Source organism: Aquarana catesbeiana, linkage group LG02 (genome assembly GCF_042186555.1).
Source record: "Aquarana catesbeiana isolate 2022-GZ linkage group LG02, ASM4218655v1, whole genome shotgun sequence".
In the NCBI taxonomy this organism is placed as follows: Eukaryota; Metazoa; Chordata; class Amphibia; order Anura; family Ranidae; genus Aquarana; species Aquarana catesbeiana.
This window is the reverse complement of record NC_133325.1, coordinates 175,883,720-175,900,483: the sequence shown is the minus strand read 5'-3', so window position 1 is coordinate 175,900,483 and position 16,764 is coordinate 175,883,720. Positions and strand designations below refer to the sequence as shown.

At 44.1% G+C, this 16,764-nt stretch overlaps 1 protein-coding gene across 1 annotated transcript in view; it reads right to left on the bottom strand.

Annotated features, from left to right (window-relative positions):
* LOC141127426 (retinol dehydrogenase 16-like) overlaps window positions 1-16,764 on the bottom strand; it is a 38,776-nt gene that overhangs the window by 9,686 nt on the left and 12,326 nt on the right. The window contains exon 2 of the mRNA XM_073613846.1: window positions 7,210-7,543. Coding sequence (XP_073469947.1) covers window positions 7,210-7,525 — 316 coding nt within the window. The 5' untranslated portion in view covers window positions 7,526-7,543. The remainder of the gene's footprint in view (window positions 1-7,209; window positions 7,544-16,764) is intronic.

Below are 16,764 nucleotides of genomic sequence, written 5' to 3'. Positions count from 1 at the left end.
GCCCTGTACACACGGTCGGATATTGATCGGACATTCAGACAACAAAATCCATGGATTTTTTCTGACGGATGTTGGCTTAAACTTGTCTGGCATACACATGGCCACGCAAAGTTGTCAGAATTTCCGAACGTCAAGAACGTGGTGACGTACACCACGTACGACGAGCCTATAAAAGAGCAGTTCAATACCAAACGTGGCACCCTTTGGGCTCCTTTTGCTAATCTCGTGTTAGTAAAAGTTTGGTGAGAGACAATTTGCGCTTTTTCAGACTCGTGGTTTTCAGATCGTATTTCTGCTGTTCAGTTTGTGCTTGTGGGTTGGTATCTGGTCTTCTGTGCGTGCAGCGAGTTCCCATTGATTTGTCATTGTGTTCTTGTCCATTCGTTACTTGCTGTTCTTCAGTGCGCTCTGTTACTTAGTTCTGATCAGCCGACCGTTTTCTAGCCATGTTGCGTATACGTACTCATCGTAGAGTTTGTGCTGTGCGGGGGCTTGGTGTTGGGGTTCTTACGTTGACACAAGCCCAGGCCATGAACAGGGCAAGGAGGAGTTCATGGACCAAGAATTGGTTGCTCCAGCGTGACCAATTTTGTCACATGCCTTTGCTCCGTGAGATCCGTGAGAATAATCCTGACGATTTCAGGAACCTTCTCCGGATGATGGACCCCATATTTCACCATTTATTCGCTCTGCTGCCCCTTATATCAGCAGGCAGGACACTTGCATGCAAGCCATCACTCTGGAGCAGAGGCTAGTCGCCACGTTGCGGTACTTGGCGATGGGGAGAAGCCTGCAGGACCTAAAGTTCTCGACAGGCATCTCCCCCCAGGCTCCGGGGATCATTATCCCAGAGACCTTTCTGCCATCATCCAGGTCCTGCAGAAGGACTATATTAAGGTAAGATTTTTATCCTTTAACATCACATTTTATTGTATTTAATGTTTGCTAATGTAATGTATTTCTTTCCTTATTCCCTAATTACCATGATTGTAATATGCTGTGAATGTCCCTTTTGTCCTCATGCATGCTGGAATTTTTTTAATTTTTTTTTTTTTGTCCTTCATACATATTTGCCTTCACTTACCTCCCCAGCATGCTCTCCTGGGCCTATATCCACCTCGCATAGTCACTTAACAATATATTTTGTCAGCTCCATAGTAGTGCTTTACCCTAAATACCCCCTAAAATGTGTATAAATATTATTTGTGCTTTAAATTCAGGCAGAGTGCCAGAGGCTTTTTTTTGGGTCCCAAAATCATTTGGAACCCTTCTTCTCTCAATGGAGTGGAGAGGGTTACCTGTCCAAAACATCTCCCCCCCCTAAATTTTTTAAAATGGCCCATGAGGAGGGTGGCGGCATGTCGAGGAATCTCTAGGTGGGCCTTATACCTTTGTCTTTAAAAAATCCCTAAAATAAATGTTATACTGATGTTGGCCGAGAATGTTTGTGTCTAATCTGCTTTCAATGTTTATGTGCAAAATGATTAATTTTTGGTTCTTGTTTGACTCCACAGTTTCCTTCCAACCCACAGGAATGGCAGACTGTGGCCTCCCACTTTGCCCAGCGGTTGGACTTTCCTAACTGCGTAGGGGCAATTGATGGGAAACACGTCCACATAGTCCCACCACCCAACTCGGGGTCATACTATTAAAACTACAACGGGTTCAATAGTATTGTGATGTTGGCGGTGGTGTCGGCTACTTACGAGTTCCTGTATGTGGACGTGGGGAAGAATGGCCCGATATCAGATGGTGGAGTCATTGCCCACACGGTGTTCTACAGGTGTCTCCAGAATGGCAGCTTGGGCTTGCCACCTCCAGAAGACAATGGGGAAGGACTCCCATTCGTCGTCGTTGCGGATGAAGCGTTTGCGCTGGGGCACCATCTTATGTGGCCATTCCCTATGAGGACCCTCACCCCGGACCAGAGGGTTTTTAATTACCGGCTGGCCAGAGCCAGAAGAGTGGTGGAGAACACGTTTGGAATAATGGCCAGCCGGTTCCGCCTATTTCTTACACCGATACACATGGCGGAATATAAACTCAATCACATCATCCTGGCTTGCTGTGTTCTCCACAACTTTTTAAGGAGAAATTCATGGAACTATGCTGGCTCAGTTGGGCCTGAGGCCGGAATTAATATTAATGAACCAAACCTGACGGCGCTTGAAGCCGGCTGTCCTGGCTTGCCCCCCCAGAGTGCCCGCGAGGTCCGTATAAGATACATGAAATACTTTGCAGGTAGGGGAGCCATCGATATACAAGACAATGTCTGAGACATTTTTTAAATAAAGATATATTTGAAACTGAACAAATATTTGCTTTGATTTCCTGCTTGGCTTTCTTTTAGCTGTCTCCTCGGTTATCTTTTATTAATGGTCTAATTTTTTGGCCTTTTTCTTCAACAGTGCAAACAAAATTGTCACATGAGGTGACAATCTCTTCTTCGGCTAACTATTAATTGTTATGTTGTGTGTCTGCTACACACACACCTTGTTTTTTTTTGTGAATGTATGTAATGCATTACTGACAAAAATAATAATAATTTTCAACACCATGCCCTAAATTTTGTGGAGTCCTGAAAATGGTGTGATTGTGTAAAATTAGAAAGCACTGTTGGGTGCTATTTACTAAAGGAAAATACACTTTGCACTACAAGTGCACTTGAGACTGCACTGAAACGGCTCTTGTAGTGCAAAGTGGATTTGCCTTTAGTAAATAACCCCCATTGTCACTGAAAACACCAACTTTACTACAAAAAATGCTTTTGAGCATTAAAAGAAGAATTGTTGATTATCAATCTTTTTAATCAAAGCACAATCACATGTGCATTTCTAAAAGGTTTTTTGAGCAAAACAACATGTTTGTTGTATAACAATTTTTTGGGTCACATTAAAATAATTACAAATTGCCTTTTTAGGTAAAACAGGCATGTTTAAAACCATAAAAAAATACACAACTCTGGAACTTACAAAGTTCAACTTTTATAGAAAGTGAAGGCAATATCAGACATGAGTATTTATAAACTGTGTTTGATATTGCATTCAGCAGATGTGGTGATGTCACCCCTGGAAAAGCCAAATTTTGAAGATTCACACAAATTGGCTAATGTCAACATGTGCTAGCTGCCATCATGGGGGATCAATGGACGTGTTTTGTGGGTGCAACCCCTTCCTCTCAGCTACTTTATCATTGAGGAAGGAGTTGCACCCACAAAACGCGTACATTGATCTCCCGTGATGGCAGATACACATGTTGACACACTGTGTGCATCTTCAAAATTTGGCTTTTCTATAATATGTCAAAAAATTGTCATAAATATAACAATAATAAAGCTGCAATAAGTTAGGGATTTCTGGGTGTTTTAAATTCTCCCTAAAACATCAATTATGTTCTTCATTTTGTTTTGAACATCATTGATGTTTTGCTTGATGTTTTCCAAATCCCTATTACACCCCATTATCTCCCCGATGAGGATCATGGCACTTTCACTGGTGAAGTGACATTCCTCTTCAACAACATCACAATCACCTAAAATATAAAAAAAAACAAAAAAAAAACCACACCATGTATTATAAATATGCAGGCATCGATCTCTTACCTGAGCCTGTGGTCGCAGACACTCACCTGTTGTGGTGACAATTTCCACAACGTCTCCCTCCTCCTCTGGTTGGGTTTGGGGGATTTCCCCTTCTTCCTGAGGTGGGGGGTCCGTGGTCTCCTCTGATGAGTGGTGTCCTCCGAGTCTTTTCTCCCCTATGTTAAAAAAAATAGGTATACTTAGCACACAGATATTTGATGGCAGAAATAGGAATATGAAACATTGCTTGGAAGTGGGGTACAATTGTCTCTTTTGGCAGAGTTGCAAGATGAAGAAATATTTTTGTCCTTTGTCAAGCTTGAATACTTACCTGTTTTGTACAAGCTTCACAGATGGAGTCATCCCTATAGAATACACTGGAGCACCTGTGTGGGCCCCTTAAAAAAAAGGGTGTTCTGGTGTCCCACACTAGTGCTCCTGCGTCCAGATGTGTAAACAGCTGCTGAGTGTCCTCTCCTTACACAGAATCTAGTTTGCATTTCATTCTAGTTACTAACCCATCTAGACAACAAACCAGAAAAAATGTATTGAACTGCATCTGGACAAAACATGGTGTTTTATTGGCCGAACAAACAATGTTTCCTACGAACGAATAATGTGTCCATGACCATGAAAGTTGCCATTTTAAACTGTACAACAGTAAAGAAAAGCACATGGAGCAGCACGAACGTAATAAAAATAAAGAATAGGAACACAGGACAACTACCTACTTTTTTGCAGCACTCTCCTGATCCTTCTATACTGATCGTGCTCCCTTAATCTGAGGTCCGACCACCGCTTCCTCAGTTGATCCTTGGATCGCCATACCCCAAAATTCCTGTGCAGACTCTTCATGACTTTCGCCATGATCTTGGCCTTTCTGACTTTGGGGTTGGGGTAAGGTCCATACTTCCCGTCATAGTCGGCCCTCTTTAATATGTCCACCATCTCCACCATCTCAACAAAGGCCATATTTGATGCCTTAAATCTCCTCTGGGATCCTGACGTTTCTGGCTCCGGGCTTTCCTCCTCCTCCTCGTTGCTGCTATTAGCACGCACCTGTTGTGTCTCCGCCATGTGCTCTTCCCCACTGCGCTGAACGAGAAGGGGCGGGGAATAGACTAGAAAGAACGTCAGGGGTGGGCGGAGTTTCACGCATGCGCAGTGTATATAAAGCATAACACGCGTGCGTCGTACGTAAATCTGTGAGCGGAGGAAGGAGTAACGGAAGCACCGATCGTGATAACGAAGGTAACATTTAAACTTGGACCTATACTGCTTATAGATTGAGGCCTATGTTGGGACAAGATTAGGAGACTTTAGCCTGACATTAGGTTTTGTCTTGTGTATTGCCGATAAAATGGATGGCTTCAATGACCACAACTTACTCCCCCTGTTCATAGATAAATTCAGGGAGCTACCCTGTCTGTGGCAGGTCAAACACCCGCAATATAATCATAAACAAAAGAGGCAGGCAGCACTGGAGAAACTGCTGGAGTTGGTGAAGCTGGTGGTCCCCACGGCAACCATCCCCTATTTAAAAGCCAAAATTGGTGGCCTAAGGAGCACTTATCTTAGGGAGCGCAAGAAGGTCCAGGATTCCCAGAGATCAGGAACTGCAGCAGATGACATTTATGTACCCAGGCTGTGGTACTATGAGAGACTTTGTTTTCTGTCAGACCAGACTGAAGTCAGTCAGGGAATCCCTCTCAACCCTTCTTTCCACTCTTCCTTCCACCCTATCTTCCACCCCAGCTGAGGCTTCCGATGTCCAACCTGGGACTTCCAGCCAGGAAGAAGTGGAGGAGCCCAGCTTGAGTCAGGTATAGCATTGTTCTACAGATTTCTGGTCAATAAATAAATGATGTTTACTAGATGTTATTATTAATCACTAATTGCTGATTTAATAAAGTGTTTTACATATCAATAGATAGTAGTGGGCAAAAATAATTGGGACAATAAAGAAAAATGCTGGGCTCAGAATGATAGTCTTTTATATTTGTTAACATTCAATTTGCAACAGGTGAAAATTGTGTGTGATTGATGAAGAAAAAAACTAAAACTAAGTCCCTTTTTCATACACAGGAAGACCTCAGCCAGGAGGAGGCTGTGTAATGTGGCAGCCAGGAGGAGGCGGGGGTTAGTGGCAGCCAGGAGGAGGCAGGGGTAAGTGTCAGCCAGGAGGTGGCCGGGCCCAGTAGGAGCCTCACAAAATCCCAGGTCCCTCCCCTCCGCCTTCCAAACAAAAGACCCAGGAAGGGGAGTAACGTGGAGGATTCAGCGCTCAGGCTGATTCAGGAAGCTTCTGCGTCCCTCAGAGCCACCCCCACTTGTGAAGAGGCCTTTGCCTGCATGGCTGCCACAAAACTGCAGGACATGCAGGAGGGCCAACGCCTCATGTGTGAGGACATCCTTTATAAAACATTAACTAAGGGGGTGAGTGGCGAAATCACACCCAATACCCACCTGTGTGAGTTGCATCATCCTCCTCCTCCTCCTGCCACACCTCCACCACCACAGACACAGCCTGGAAGGAAGCGTGTAAGGAAGACAAGAAAGTGATGGCCTGGGTTCAGTCTGGTCTGACAAAAGATGCAGGCTCTTGTATGACCACAGCCTGGGGACATATATGTCATCTGCTGCTGTTCATGATCTCTTGGACTTCTGGACCAGATTGTACTCCCTTATATATGGACTCCTCAGGCCACCAATTTTGCAGTAAAATAATTGATGTGTGCCCTGGAGGCCAGAGGCTTTGCCAATTTCTGCTGTTTCTCCAGAGTTGCCTCCCTCTTTCTTTGGTTATGACCCCTTAATAAATTTTTGGTTTGTTTTATTATACTCGCCTATGTGTGTTTTCCTTCAAAAAGGACAGTTTGTTTGTGAGGAGGCAGGTACATTTCAAAAATACAATGTGAAATTAACAAGGGACACCAACACCAAGCAACCTCCTTGAGATTGAATAATACAAGATACTAATCATGTTGTGGTAAATTGACACACAAAACACACCCAAAACTATTCTGAGTTAAAAAAAAATATATACAAAAAATAACAGGAGATCAGGATTTCAAAAAATAAAAACAAAAAAAACAAAATCAAAAAACATCAAAAAATGTCATTCTTTTCGGGAGATGTGACAAATAAAAATATTATATTCGTGAAATCATGATAAATAATAAAGAAAGAAGTTTGTGTGAATATGAGCAGCAAAACAACTTCATTCTTCGAGCATTATAAAGAAGAGAGTGCGCTGCATTACACAATTTAAAACATTGCAGTGTGACGAAAGTGCTATATCCATTCCGAACGCTAATTTTACCAGACCGAGCAGTTCCGCGAACGGATTTTGTTATCGGAAAATTTTAGCGCCTGCTCTCAAACTTTGTGTGTCGGAAATTTCAATGGAAAAAGTCCGATGGACCCCACACACGGTTGGAATTTCTGACAACAAGCTCCGTTCGCACATTTTCCGTCGGAAAATCCACCGTGTGTACAGGGCATAACTGTAACTATAATGGTATAATTTGTCTACATACATTATCATCTATACAACTTTAAAACTGAGAGCATTCCACCAGTCACACACAGAGTGAACAAATATGCCATTTAAATGATAACAAACTGACCATTGCCACCAACAACATCTGAGACCCATGTAGCAACAGAACTGACACTCTGAGTGTTAGAAATATCCAGGATTACTGTTTGCAACCGGCTAGATGCTTCCTTTTTAAGATCCTCTGCTCCTTTCTGAGTCAAACAAGTGGCCAAAACCCTCATTCCCCGTCTGTCCAGCTGTCTTGCTAGCTGTTTCCCAAAACCAGAATCACATCCAGTTATGAGTACAAATTTATCTGAAAGATTGTCCAGAATCAAGCCCAGTCTGTGCAATCTGTACAGGAATACGATCATTACTAGTAAAACCACCAGAGGGAGCAACATGATGAATTCTGAAGGCGTCTGCAATACAAAAGAAGTGAAAGGTACACACAAAGCATAGGATTATTTTGGATTATTGTATCTAAGTACATTAATAATTACACAGCATCGGAAACCTTATAAGTCCTATATTCTAATGTCAGACTCACCCTGGTATACTAACTGTAACCATAATTCATGAACTGATAATAGCATTGCTGTATTTAGAATTAGGAAATCAGAGCATAGATTCATTAGTATTAAAATCTAAATTAAATGACAATTTAAAGGTGTTGAGCATATCATTTTTCTTTTTCTCCTCTCTGTGCCTATTTTTTCAGAGATAACCCCATTAGCTACTTTATTATATCCAGTCATATTAATCAACTTGCAAAAATAACCTTTTAAACATCTGCCTTTTTATTGCCTGGGCTGTTGGAGCTGTCAACCCAGAATCACAGTTTAGTTCCATGCAAAGTTTCTTAGTAGGGAAGAGCTTTGTGTTCGGACTGGACACTGGCTGTTCAGCTTGGTTTAGAGTGTTCGGCTTGGATGAATGTGACAGCTTTCGACTGTCAAGGGTTGCTAAGGAAACGGCAGGTGTTTGCACCTGCCGCATTCCTTACCAATCAATGATGTCACCCGGTTCATTCACTTACATGGCTAGGTATCCATGGCCAGGTAAGAAAATGAGTGGGGTGCTCGCACTTGCCGCATCCTTACCAATCACTGACATCACCCGACTCATTCACTTACTTGGCTAGGTATCCCTGGCCAGGTAAGCAAATGAGTGGGAATCAGATAGGTTACATCAATGCCTAAATATGGCCATATCTGGCCAATGATGACACCACTATCCCCACCCCTCTCTTAAATTTGTTATTTGGCAAGTGGTGTCATGGAGGTATGATAGTCTGTACTTGGTGGGACCTTTTTTTTTTTTCCATATTCCAATAACCAGAAGGGCTTGGTATATAATTGGTGGTGGACCTTACACTTTGTTTTGGTGGGGTCCCACTTAAAATTCATACCAGATGTTAGGGGGCCTGGCCTGAATTATGGGGGAACCCCCACATTTTTTTTGTATGGGTATAGTAGGGTCCCCTACTTACATCTATAGCAAACCCTCATCTAGAAAAAAGGCCTGGTAAATATGAAGAGAATCTCCAGTCAGTAAACATAGGAGGCATTCAATAGTTTAATAGGGGTTCCCCATAACTCATACCATGGTCCTTCAGGTCTGGTTTAAATCTTAAGGTGGACTCCACCAAAAACACACACATAGAAAAACGGTGTGAGGTGCTACCAGTCCCTTAGAGCGTGATATGAATTTTTAATCATGCTGTCCAGTGATGTAGATCCATGAGAATCACAATGCCCGATGTCCACCTACCCACCAAAAGAAAAAAAGATGCTGCCTGCAGAGCCACACCTAGTCTATTCCTTTACCATTTTACAGGACTGGTAATCCAGAGCTGCAGATTTTTCCTCATTGGCTGGTTCCTAACTAGGGATGAGCTTCGAGTGTTCGACTCGAACATTGGCTGTTCGCAAGTTCGCCGAACAGCGAACAATTTGGGGTGTTCGCGGCAAATTTGAATGCCGCGGAACACCCTTTAAAAGTCTATGGGAGAAATCAAAAGTGCTAATTTTAAAGGCTTATATGCATGGTATTGTCATAAAAAGTGTTTGGGGACCTGGGTCCTGCCCCAGGGGACATGGATCAATGCAAAAAAAAGTTTTAAAAACGGCCATATTTTCGGCAGCAGTGATTTTGATAATGCTTAAAGTGAAACAATAAAAGTATAATATCCCTTTAAATTTCGTACCTGGGGGTGTCTATAGTATGCCTGTAAAGGGGCGCATGTTTCCCGTGTTTAGAACAGTCTGACAGCAAAATTACATTTCAAAGGAAAAAAAGTCATTTAAACCTACTCGCGGCTATTAATGCATTGTCGGTCCGACAATACACATAGAAGTTCATTGATAAAAACAGCATGGGAATTCCCCACAGGGAAACCCCGAACCAAAATTAAAAAAAAAAAAAAATGACGTGGGGGTCCCCCTAAATTCCATACCAGGCCCTTCAGGTCTGGTATGGTATGGATATTAAGGGGAACCCCGGCCAAAATTTAAAAAAAAAACGGCGTGGGGTCCCCCCAAAAATCCATACCAGACCCTTATCCAAGCACGCAACCAGGCAGGCCGCAGGAAAAGAGGGGGGGACGAGAGAGCGCCCCCCCCTCTTGAACCGTACCAGGCCACATGCCCTCAACATTGGGAGGGTGCTTTGGGGTAGCCCCCCAAAACACCTTGTCCCCATGTTAATGAGGACAAGGGCCTCATCCCCATAACCCTGGCCGATGGTTGTGGGGGTCTGCGGGAGGGGGGCTTATCGGAATCTGGAAGCCCCCTTTAACAAGGGGACCCCCAGATCCCGGCCCTCCCCCCTGTGTGAAATGGTAAGGGGGTACAAAAGTACCCCTACCATTTCACTAAAAAACTGTCAAAAATGTTAAAAATGACAAGAGACAGTTTTTGACAATTCCTCTATTTAAATGCTTCTTCTTTCTTCTATCTTCCTTCATCTTCTTCTTCTTCTTCTTCTGGTTCTTCCTCCGGTGTTCTTGTCCAGCATCTCCTCCACGGCGTCTTCTTCCCTTCTTCTCCTTGGGCCGCTCCGCATCCATGGCATGGAGGGAGGCTTCTGCTCTTCTCTTCATCTTCTTCTCTTCTTCATCTTCTGCCTGCCTGTTATATTCTGTATGTATTAGAGTAACACCAAAAGACCCCAGTGGCTGATCTTTAAACTGGCTCCCATCAAAAACGTACCCGCTTGCCGACCGACTCACGCCGATATACGTCGGCAGAAGGGCACGTACAAGCAGATTAAAGTACCTGTACGTTGCCCTTTAAGAAGCGGTTTGCGGGCGCGCCGCCGGTGGCACCCGCCGCGACCTCTGTGAGTGTGATCGTTGGTCCCTGATGTAAACAAGCATTTCCCCGTTCTGCCTAGTGATAGGACACTGATCACCGCTCCCTGTAATCGGGAGCGGTGATCAGTGTCGTGTCACACATAGCCATGCCCCCTCACAGTTAGAATCATTCCCTAGGACACACTTAACCCCTTCACTGCCCCTTAGTGGTTAACCCCTTCACTGCCAGTCACATTTACACAGTAATCAATGCACTGATAATTTCACTGATCACACTGCACTGATAAATGTGAATGGTCCCAAAATAGCGTAAAAAGTGTCCGATCTGTCCGCCATGTCGCAGTCACGATAAAAATCCCTGATCGCCACCATTACTAGTAAAAAAAATTATTAATAAAAATGCCATAAAACTGTCCCCTATTTTGTAGACGCTATAACTTTTGCGCAAACCAATCAATAAACGCTTATTGCGATTTTTTTTTACCAAAAGTATGTAGAAGAATATGTATTGGCCTAAACTGAGGAAAAAAAAAATTTTTATATATTTTTTGGGGATATTTACTATAGCAAAAAGTAAAAAATAATGCGTTTTTTTTTTCAAAATTGTCGCAGTTTTTTTGTTTATAGCGCAAAAAATAAAAACCGCAGAGGTGATCAAATACCACCAAAAGAAAGCTCTATTTGTGGGAAAAAAAGGACGTCAATTTTGTTTGGGAGCCACGTCGCACAACTGCGCAATTGTCAGTTAAAGCGACGCAGTGCCCAATCGCAAAAAAACGCTTTGGTCTTTTGCCAGCAAAATGGTCCGGGGCTTAAGTGGTAAATCCACAAAAGGTAGCCTTTAAGGCAGACTAGGCCTTGCAGCCAAAAGGTATGGAATCACCCTCGCCAGTTCCTGACCCTGCTTAAAGATGACTATAGATGCATACCCTGACCTATCTGGCTGGCTCCTGTTGCTGATATTAAGGGGTTTCTCCCCTCCTCTAGGGAGTCTCGTTTCTTTGTGTCTCCTTCCTCAGTCAATTAGTCCTAAAGAAGCAAGTTTATCTTGCGAAACGCGTTGACGTTTGAGTATGGAGTAATATACTAGCAGAAATCTTGTGAACTACATTGAACTTTGACTTCATTGGATCAATAAAATTTCAATAAAATGTGTTAATTTTTTATATACAAATCCCCTCATGCTATGCCTACAAAGTCCATGTTTTGAGAAGCTGAGGTAGCTTCTCCCCCTTTTTTGCTAAAATTACTATAAGAAAACAAACCCCGAACACTCACGGAACTTCCCTAACTGCAAAACTATACAAAACAAGTGGATTTTTAAGATTAAGTTCAATGCTGAAGGAAATATCCACACATATAAGGCCAAATTAGTTGGCAATGGATACTCCCAGAAATTTGGAGAAGATTACGATAAAACATTCACTCCTGTCGTAAAGCACTCCACCCTCAGAATGCTTCTTAGCATTGCACCCGGCAGGGATATGCAAGTGAAACACTTAAATGTCAAAAACGCTTACCTATACAGAGACATTAAAGGGGAAGTTCCTCTTTTTTGCATCCCCCCCCCCCCCCCCCCCACTGCCACACTGCCACATTTGGCATTTTTTTGGGGGGGAAAGGGGGAACAGGTACCTGGTTTTGATAGGTACCCACTTTCCCTTCCAAATCAGATCACCAAAGTGATCTACCAGGATGTTTGGCCCCTTCTCCTTCCCCCTGCAGCCTTCCAGGACACATATAAGTCCCAGAAAACTGCAGAACCATTCATACATGCGGTAGGCTTCACTGCCGGTTTCCCTTACCTAAAATGCCGACGACTGCACCCAAAGCCAATTGAAGAAACGGCTCGGGTGCGGACATCACTGGATCCCTGGACAGGTAAGTGTCCTTATAGTAAAAGTCAGCAGCTACATTATTTGTAACTTTTGGGGGGAGACTGGAGCTACTCTTTAAGGAAGATCTCGACACTGAACAACCACCAGGGTTTGAGGAAGGACAAAACCTTGTATATAACCTTGTGTATAAACTTCAAAAGAGCATTAATGGCCTTAAAGTGGAGTTCCTCCCACTTTTACAACTTGGTCTTAAAGTAAAGACCACCCCTCCTCTCCTCCTTTTTGGATAACTTTTTTTTTTCTCATCTTTTTTGAAGTACATAGTGTACTTCTGTTCTAGCTCGGCCATGGCACAGCGTGTCATTTCCTATTCTGTGGCGAGCCCTCCTCCTTCTGTCCCGCTGCCTTCTGGGACCGTTGTGTGTCCCAGAAGACGATGGGGCCATTCAAAAAGCGCGAGTGACTCACGCATGCGCAGTAGGAAATCGGCTGTGAAGCCTGAAGGCTCCACTGCCGTTTTCCCTTAGTTACAATGGCAGTGCCTGCACCCGATCTAATGGAGGGATCGGCCTCGGGGGGCCGACATCGCAGGCTCACTGGACAGGTAAGTGTCCAAATTAAAAAAGTCAGCAGCTACAGTGTTTGTAGCTGCTGACTTAAAAAAACTTTTTTGAGGGTGGAACTTCCGCTTTAAGTACTCCTCGCCCCATGACATGCCACAATTGGCATGTCATTTTTTGGGGGGGAGCTGGATACCTTGTTTGGAGTGGGACTTCCTGTCCCATTTCCTCCTTCTGACTTCTGAACGCCTAGGCCAGTGATGGCAAACCTTGGCACCCCAGATGTTTTGGAACTACATTTCCCATGATGCTCAACTACACAGCAGAGTCCATGAGCATCATGGGAAATGTAGTTCCAAAACACCTGGGGTGCCAAGGTTTGCCATCACTGGCCTAGGCAATTCCTAGGCGGCCTCTACCTCCCAGCAATGTTCTGGGACACGTGACGGGTCCCAAAACATTGCCAGGCCATTGACGGAGCGCAGCTCGGCCCGGTGAATCGCAGTGCGCGCCCCGGATGTGAAGCCGTAAACTCTTACAGCCAGGCGCACACACTCACAATGTCGGCACCACGAAGAGGAGGGGGGGAGGACGGAGGCTTCGGACGGCTGCATCGCTGGACCATGGGACAGGTGAGTGTCTGTTTATTAAAAGTCAGCAGCTATACTTTTTGTAGCTGCTGACTTTTAATAAACTCAAAAAACAGTGGAACTCCGCTTTAAGTAATCTGCAAGGATGTGGAATGAGAAAGTAAATGAAGTACTTATGGGAGAGGTTAACCAGTTGCCGACCGCCACACAAACATATACGTCCTCAGAGCGGCACGGGCAGGCAAAAGGACTTACAGGTACGTCCTTGCCTGCCCGCGGGTGGGGGGTCCGATCGGACCCCCCCCCGGTGCCTGCAGCGGTCGGCAAATCTCCCCAAGCGATCAGTGGTGAGGGGGAGGCCATCCATTCGTGGCCCCCCCTCGCGATCGCTCCCAGCCAATGGGATCATTTCCCTGCCTCTGTATTGTACACAGAGGCAGAGGAAATTATGTCATCTCTCCGCGGCTCGGTATTTTCCGTTCCGGCGCCGAGGAGAGAAGACTGTAATGTGAGTGCACAACACTACACACACACAGTAGAACATGCCAGGCACACAAAACACCCCGATCCCCCCCCCCCTGTCACAAACTGACACCAAGCAGGTTTTTTTTTTTTTTCTGATTACTGTATTGGTGTCAGTTTGTGACAGTTACAGTGTTAGGTCAGTTAGGGTTAGCCCCCTTTAGGTCTAGGGTACCCCCCTAACCCCCCCAATAAAGTTTTAACCCCTTGATCACCCCCTGTCACCAGTGTCGCTAAGCGATCATTTTTCTGATCACTGTATTAGTGTCGCTGGTGACGATAGTTAGGGAAGTAAATATTTAGGTTCGCCGTCAGCGTTTTATAGCGGCAGGGACCCCCATATACTACCGAATAAATGTTTTAATCCCTTGATTGCCCCCTAGTTAACCCTTTCACCACTGATCACCGTATAACCGTTGCGGGTGACGCTGGTTAGTTCGTTTATTTTTTATAGTGTCAGGGCACCCGTCGTTTATTACCGAATAAAGGTTTAGCCCCCTGATCGCCCGGCGGTGATATGCGTCGCCCCAGGCAGCGTCCGATTAGCGCCAGTACCGCTAACACCCACGCATGCAGCATACGCCTCCCTTAGTGGTATAGCATCAGAACGGATCAATATCTGATCCGATCAGATCTATACTAGTGTCCCCAGCAGTTTAGGGTTCCCAAAAACACAGTGTTAGCGGGATCAACCCAGATACCTGCTAGCACCTGCGTTTTGCCCCTCCGCCCAGCCCACCCAAGTGCAGTATCGATCGATCACTGTCACTTACAAAACACTAAACGCATAACTGCAGCGTTCGCAGAGTCAGGCCTGATCCCTGCGATCGCTAACAGTTTTTTTGGTAGCGTTTTGGTGAACTGGCAAGCATCAGCGGCCTAGTACACCTCGGTCGTAGTCAAACCAGCACTGCAGTAACACTTGGTGACGTGGCGAGTCCCATAAGTGCAGTTCAAGCTGGTGAGGTGGCAAGCACAAGTAGTGTCCCGCTGCCACCAAGAAGAAGACAAACACAGGCCTGTCGTGCCCATAGTGCCCTTCCCGCATGCATTCGCCAATCCTAATTGGGAACCCACCACTTCTGCAGCGCCAGTACTTCCCCCATTCACATCCCCAACCAAATGCAGTCGGCTGCATGAGAGGCATTTTCTTTATGTCCTCCCGAGTACCCCTACCCAACGAACCCCCCCAAAAAAGATGTCGTGTCTGCAGCAAGCGCGGATATAGGCGTGACACCCGCTATTATTGTCCCTCCTGTCCTGACAATCCTGGTTTTTGCATTGGTGAATGTTTTGAACGCTACCATTCACTAGTTGAGTATTAGCGTAGGGTACAGCATTGCACAGCCTAGGCACACTTTCACAGGGTCTCCCAAGATGCCATCGCATTTTGAGAGACCCGAACCTGGAACCGGTTACAGTTATAAAAGTTACAGTTACAAAAAAAGTGTAAAAAAAAAAAAAAAAAAAAAAAACACAAACAAAAATATAAAATAAAAAATAATAGTTGTCGTTTTATTGTTCTCTCTCTCTCTCTCTCTCTCTCTATTCTCTCTATTGTTCTGCTCTTTTTTACTGTATTCTATTCTGCAATGTTTTATTGTTATTATGTTTTATCATGTTTGCTTTTCAGGTATGCAATTTTTTATACTTTACCGTTTACTGTGCTTTATTGTTAACCATTTTTTTATCTTCAGGTACGCCATTCACGACTTTGAGTGGTTATACCAGAATGATGCTTGCAGGTTTAGGTATCATCTTGGTATCATTCTTTTCAGCCAGCGGTCGGCTTTCATGTAAAAGCAATCCTAGTGGCTAATTAGCCTCTAGACTGCTTTTACAAGCAGTTGGAGAGAATGCCCCCCCCCCCCACCGTCTTCCGTGTTTTTCTCTGGCTCTCCTGTCTCAACAGGGAACCTGAGAATGCAGCCGGTGATTCAGCCAGCTGACCATAGAGCTGATCAGAGACCAGAGTGGCTCCAAACATCTCTATGGCCTAAGAAACCGGAAGCTACGAGCATTTTATGACTTAGATTTCGCCGGATGTAAATAGCGCCATTGGGAAATTGGGGAAGCATTTTATCACACCGATCTTGGTGTGGTCAGATGCTTTGAGGGCAGAGGAGAAATCTAGGGTCTAATAGACCCCAATTTTTTCAAAAAAGAGTACCTGTCACTACCTATTGCTATTATAGGGGATATTTACATTCCCTGAGATAACAATAAAAATGATTAAAAAAAAAAAATGAAAGGAACAGTTTAAAAATAAGATAAAAAAGCAAAAAAATAATATAGAAAAAAAAAAAAAAAAAAAGCACCCCTGTCCCCCCTGCTCTCGTGCTAAGGCGAACGCAAGCGTCGGTCTGGCGTCAAATGTAAACAGCAATTGCACCATGCATGTGAGGTATCACCGCGATGGTCAGATCGAGGGCAGTAATTTTAGCAGTAGACCTCCTCTGTAAATCTAAAGTGGTAACCTGTAAAGGCTTTTAAAGGCTTTTAAAAATGTATTTATTTTGTTGCCACTGCACGTTTGTGCGCAATTTTAAAGCATGTCATGTTTGGTATCCATGTACTCGGCCTAAGATCATCTTTTTTATCTCATCAAACATTTGGGCAATATAGTGTGTTTTAGTGCATTAAAATTTAAAAAAGTGTGTTTTTTCCCCAAAAAATGCGTTTGAAAAATCGCTGCGCAAATACTGTGTGAAAAAAAAAAAATGAAACACCCACCATTTTAATCTGTAGGGCATTTGCTTTAAAAAAATATATAATGTTTGGGGGTTCAAAGTAATTTTCTTGCAAAAAAAAAAATTT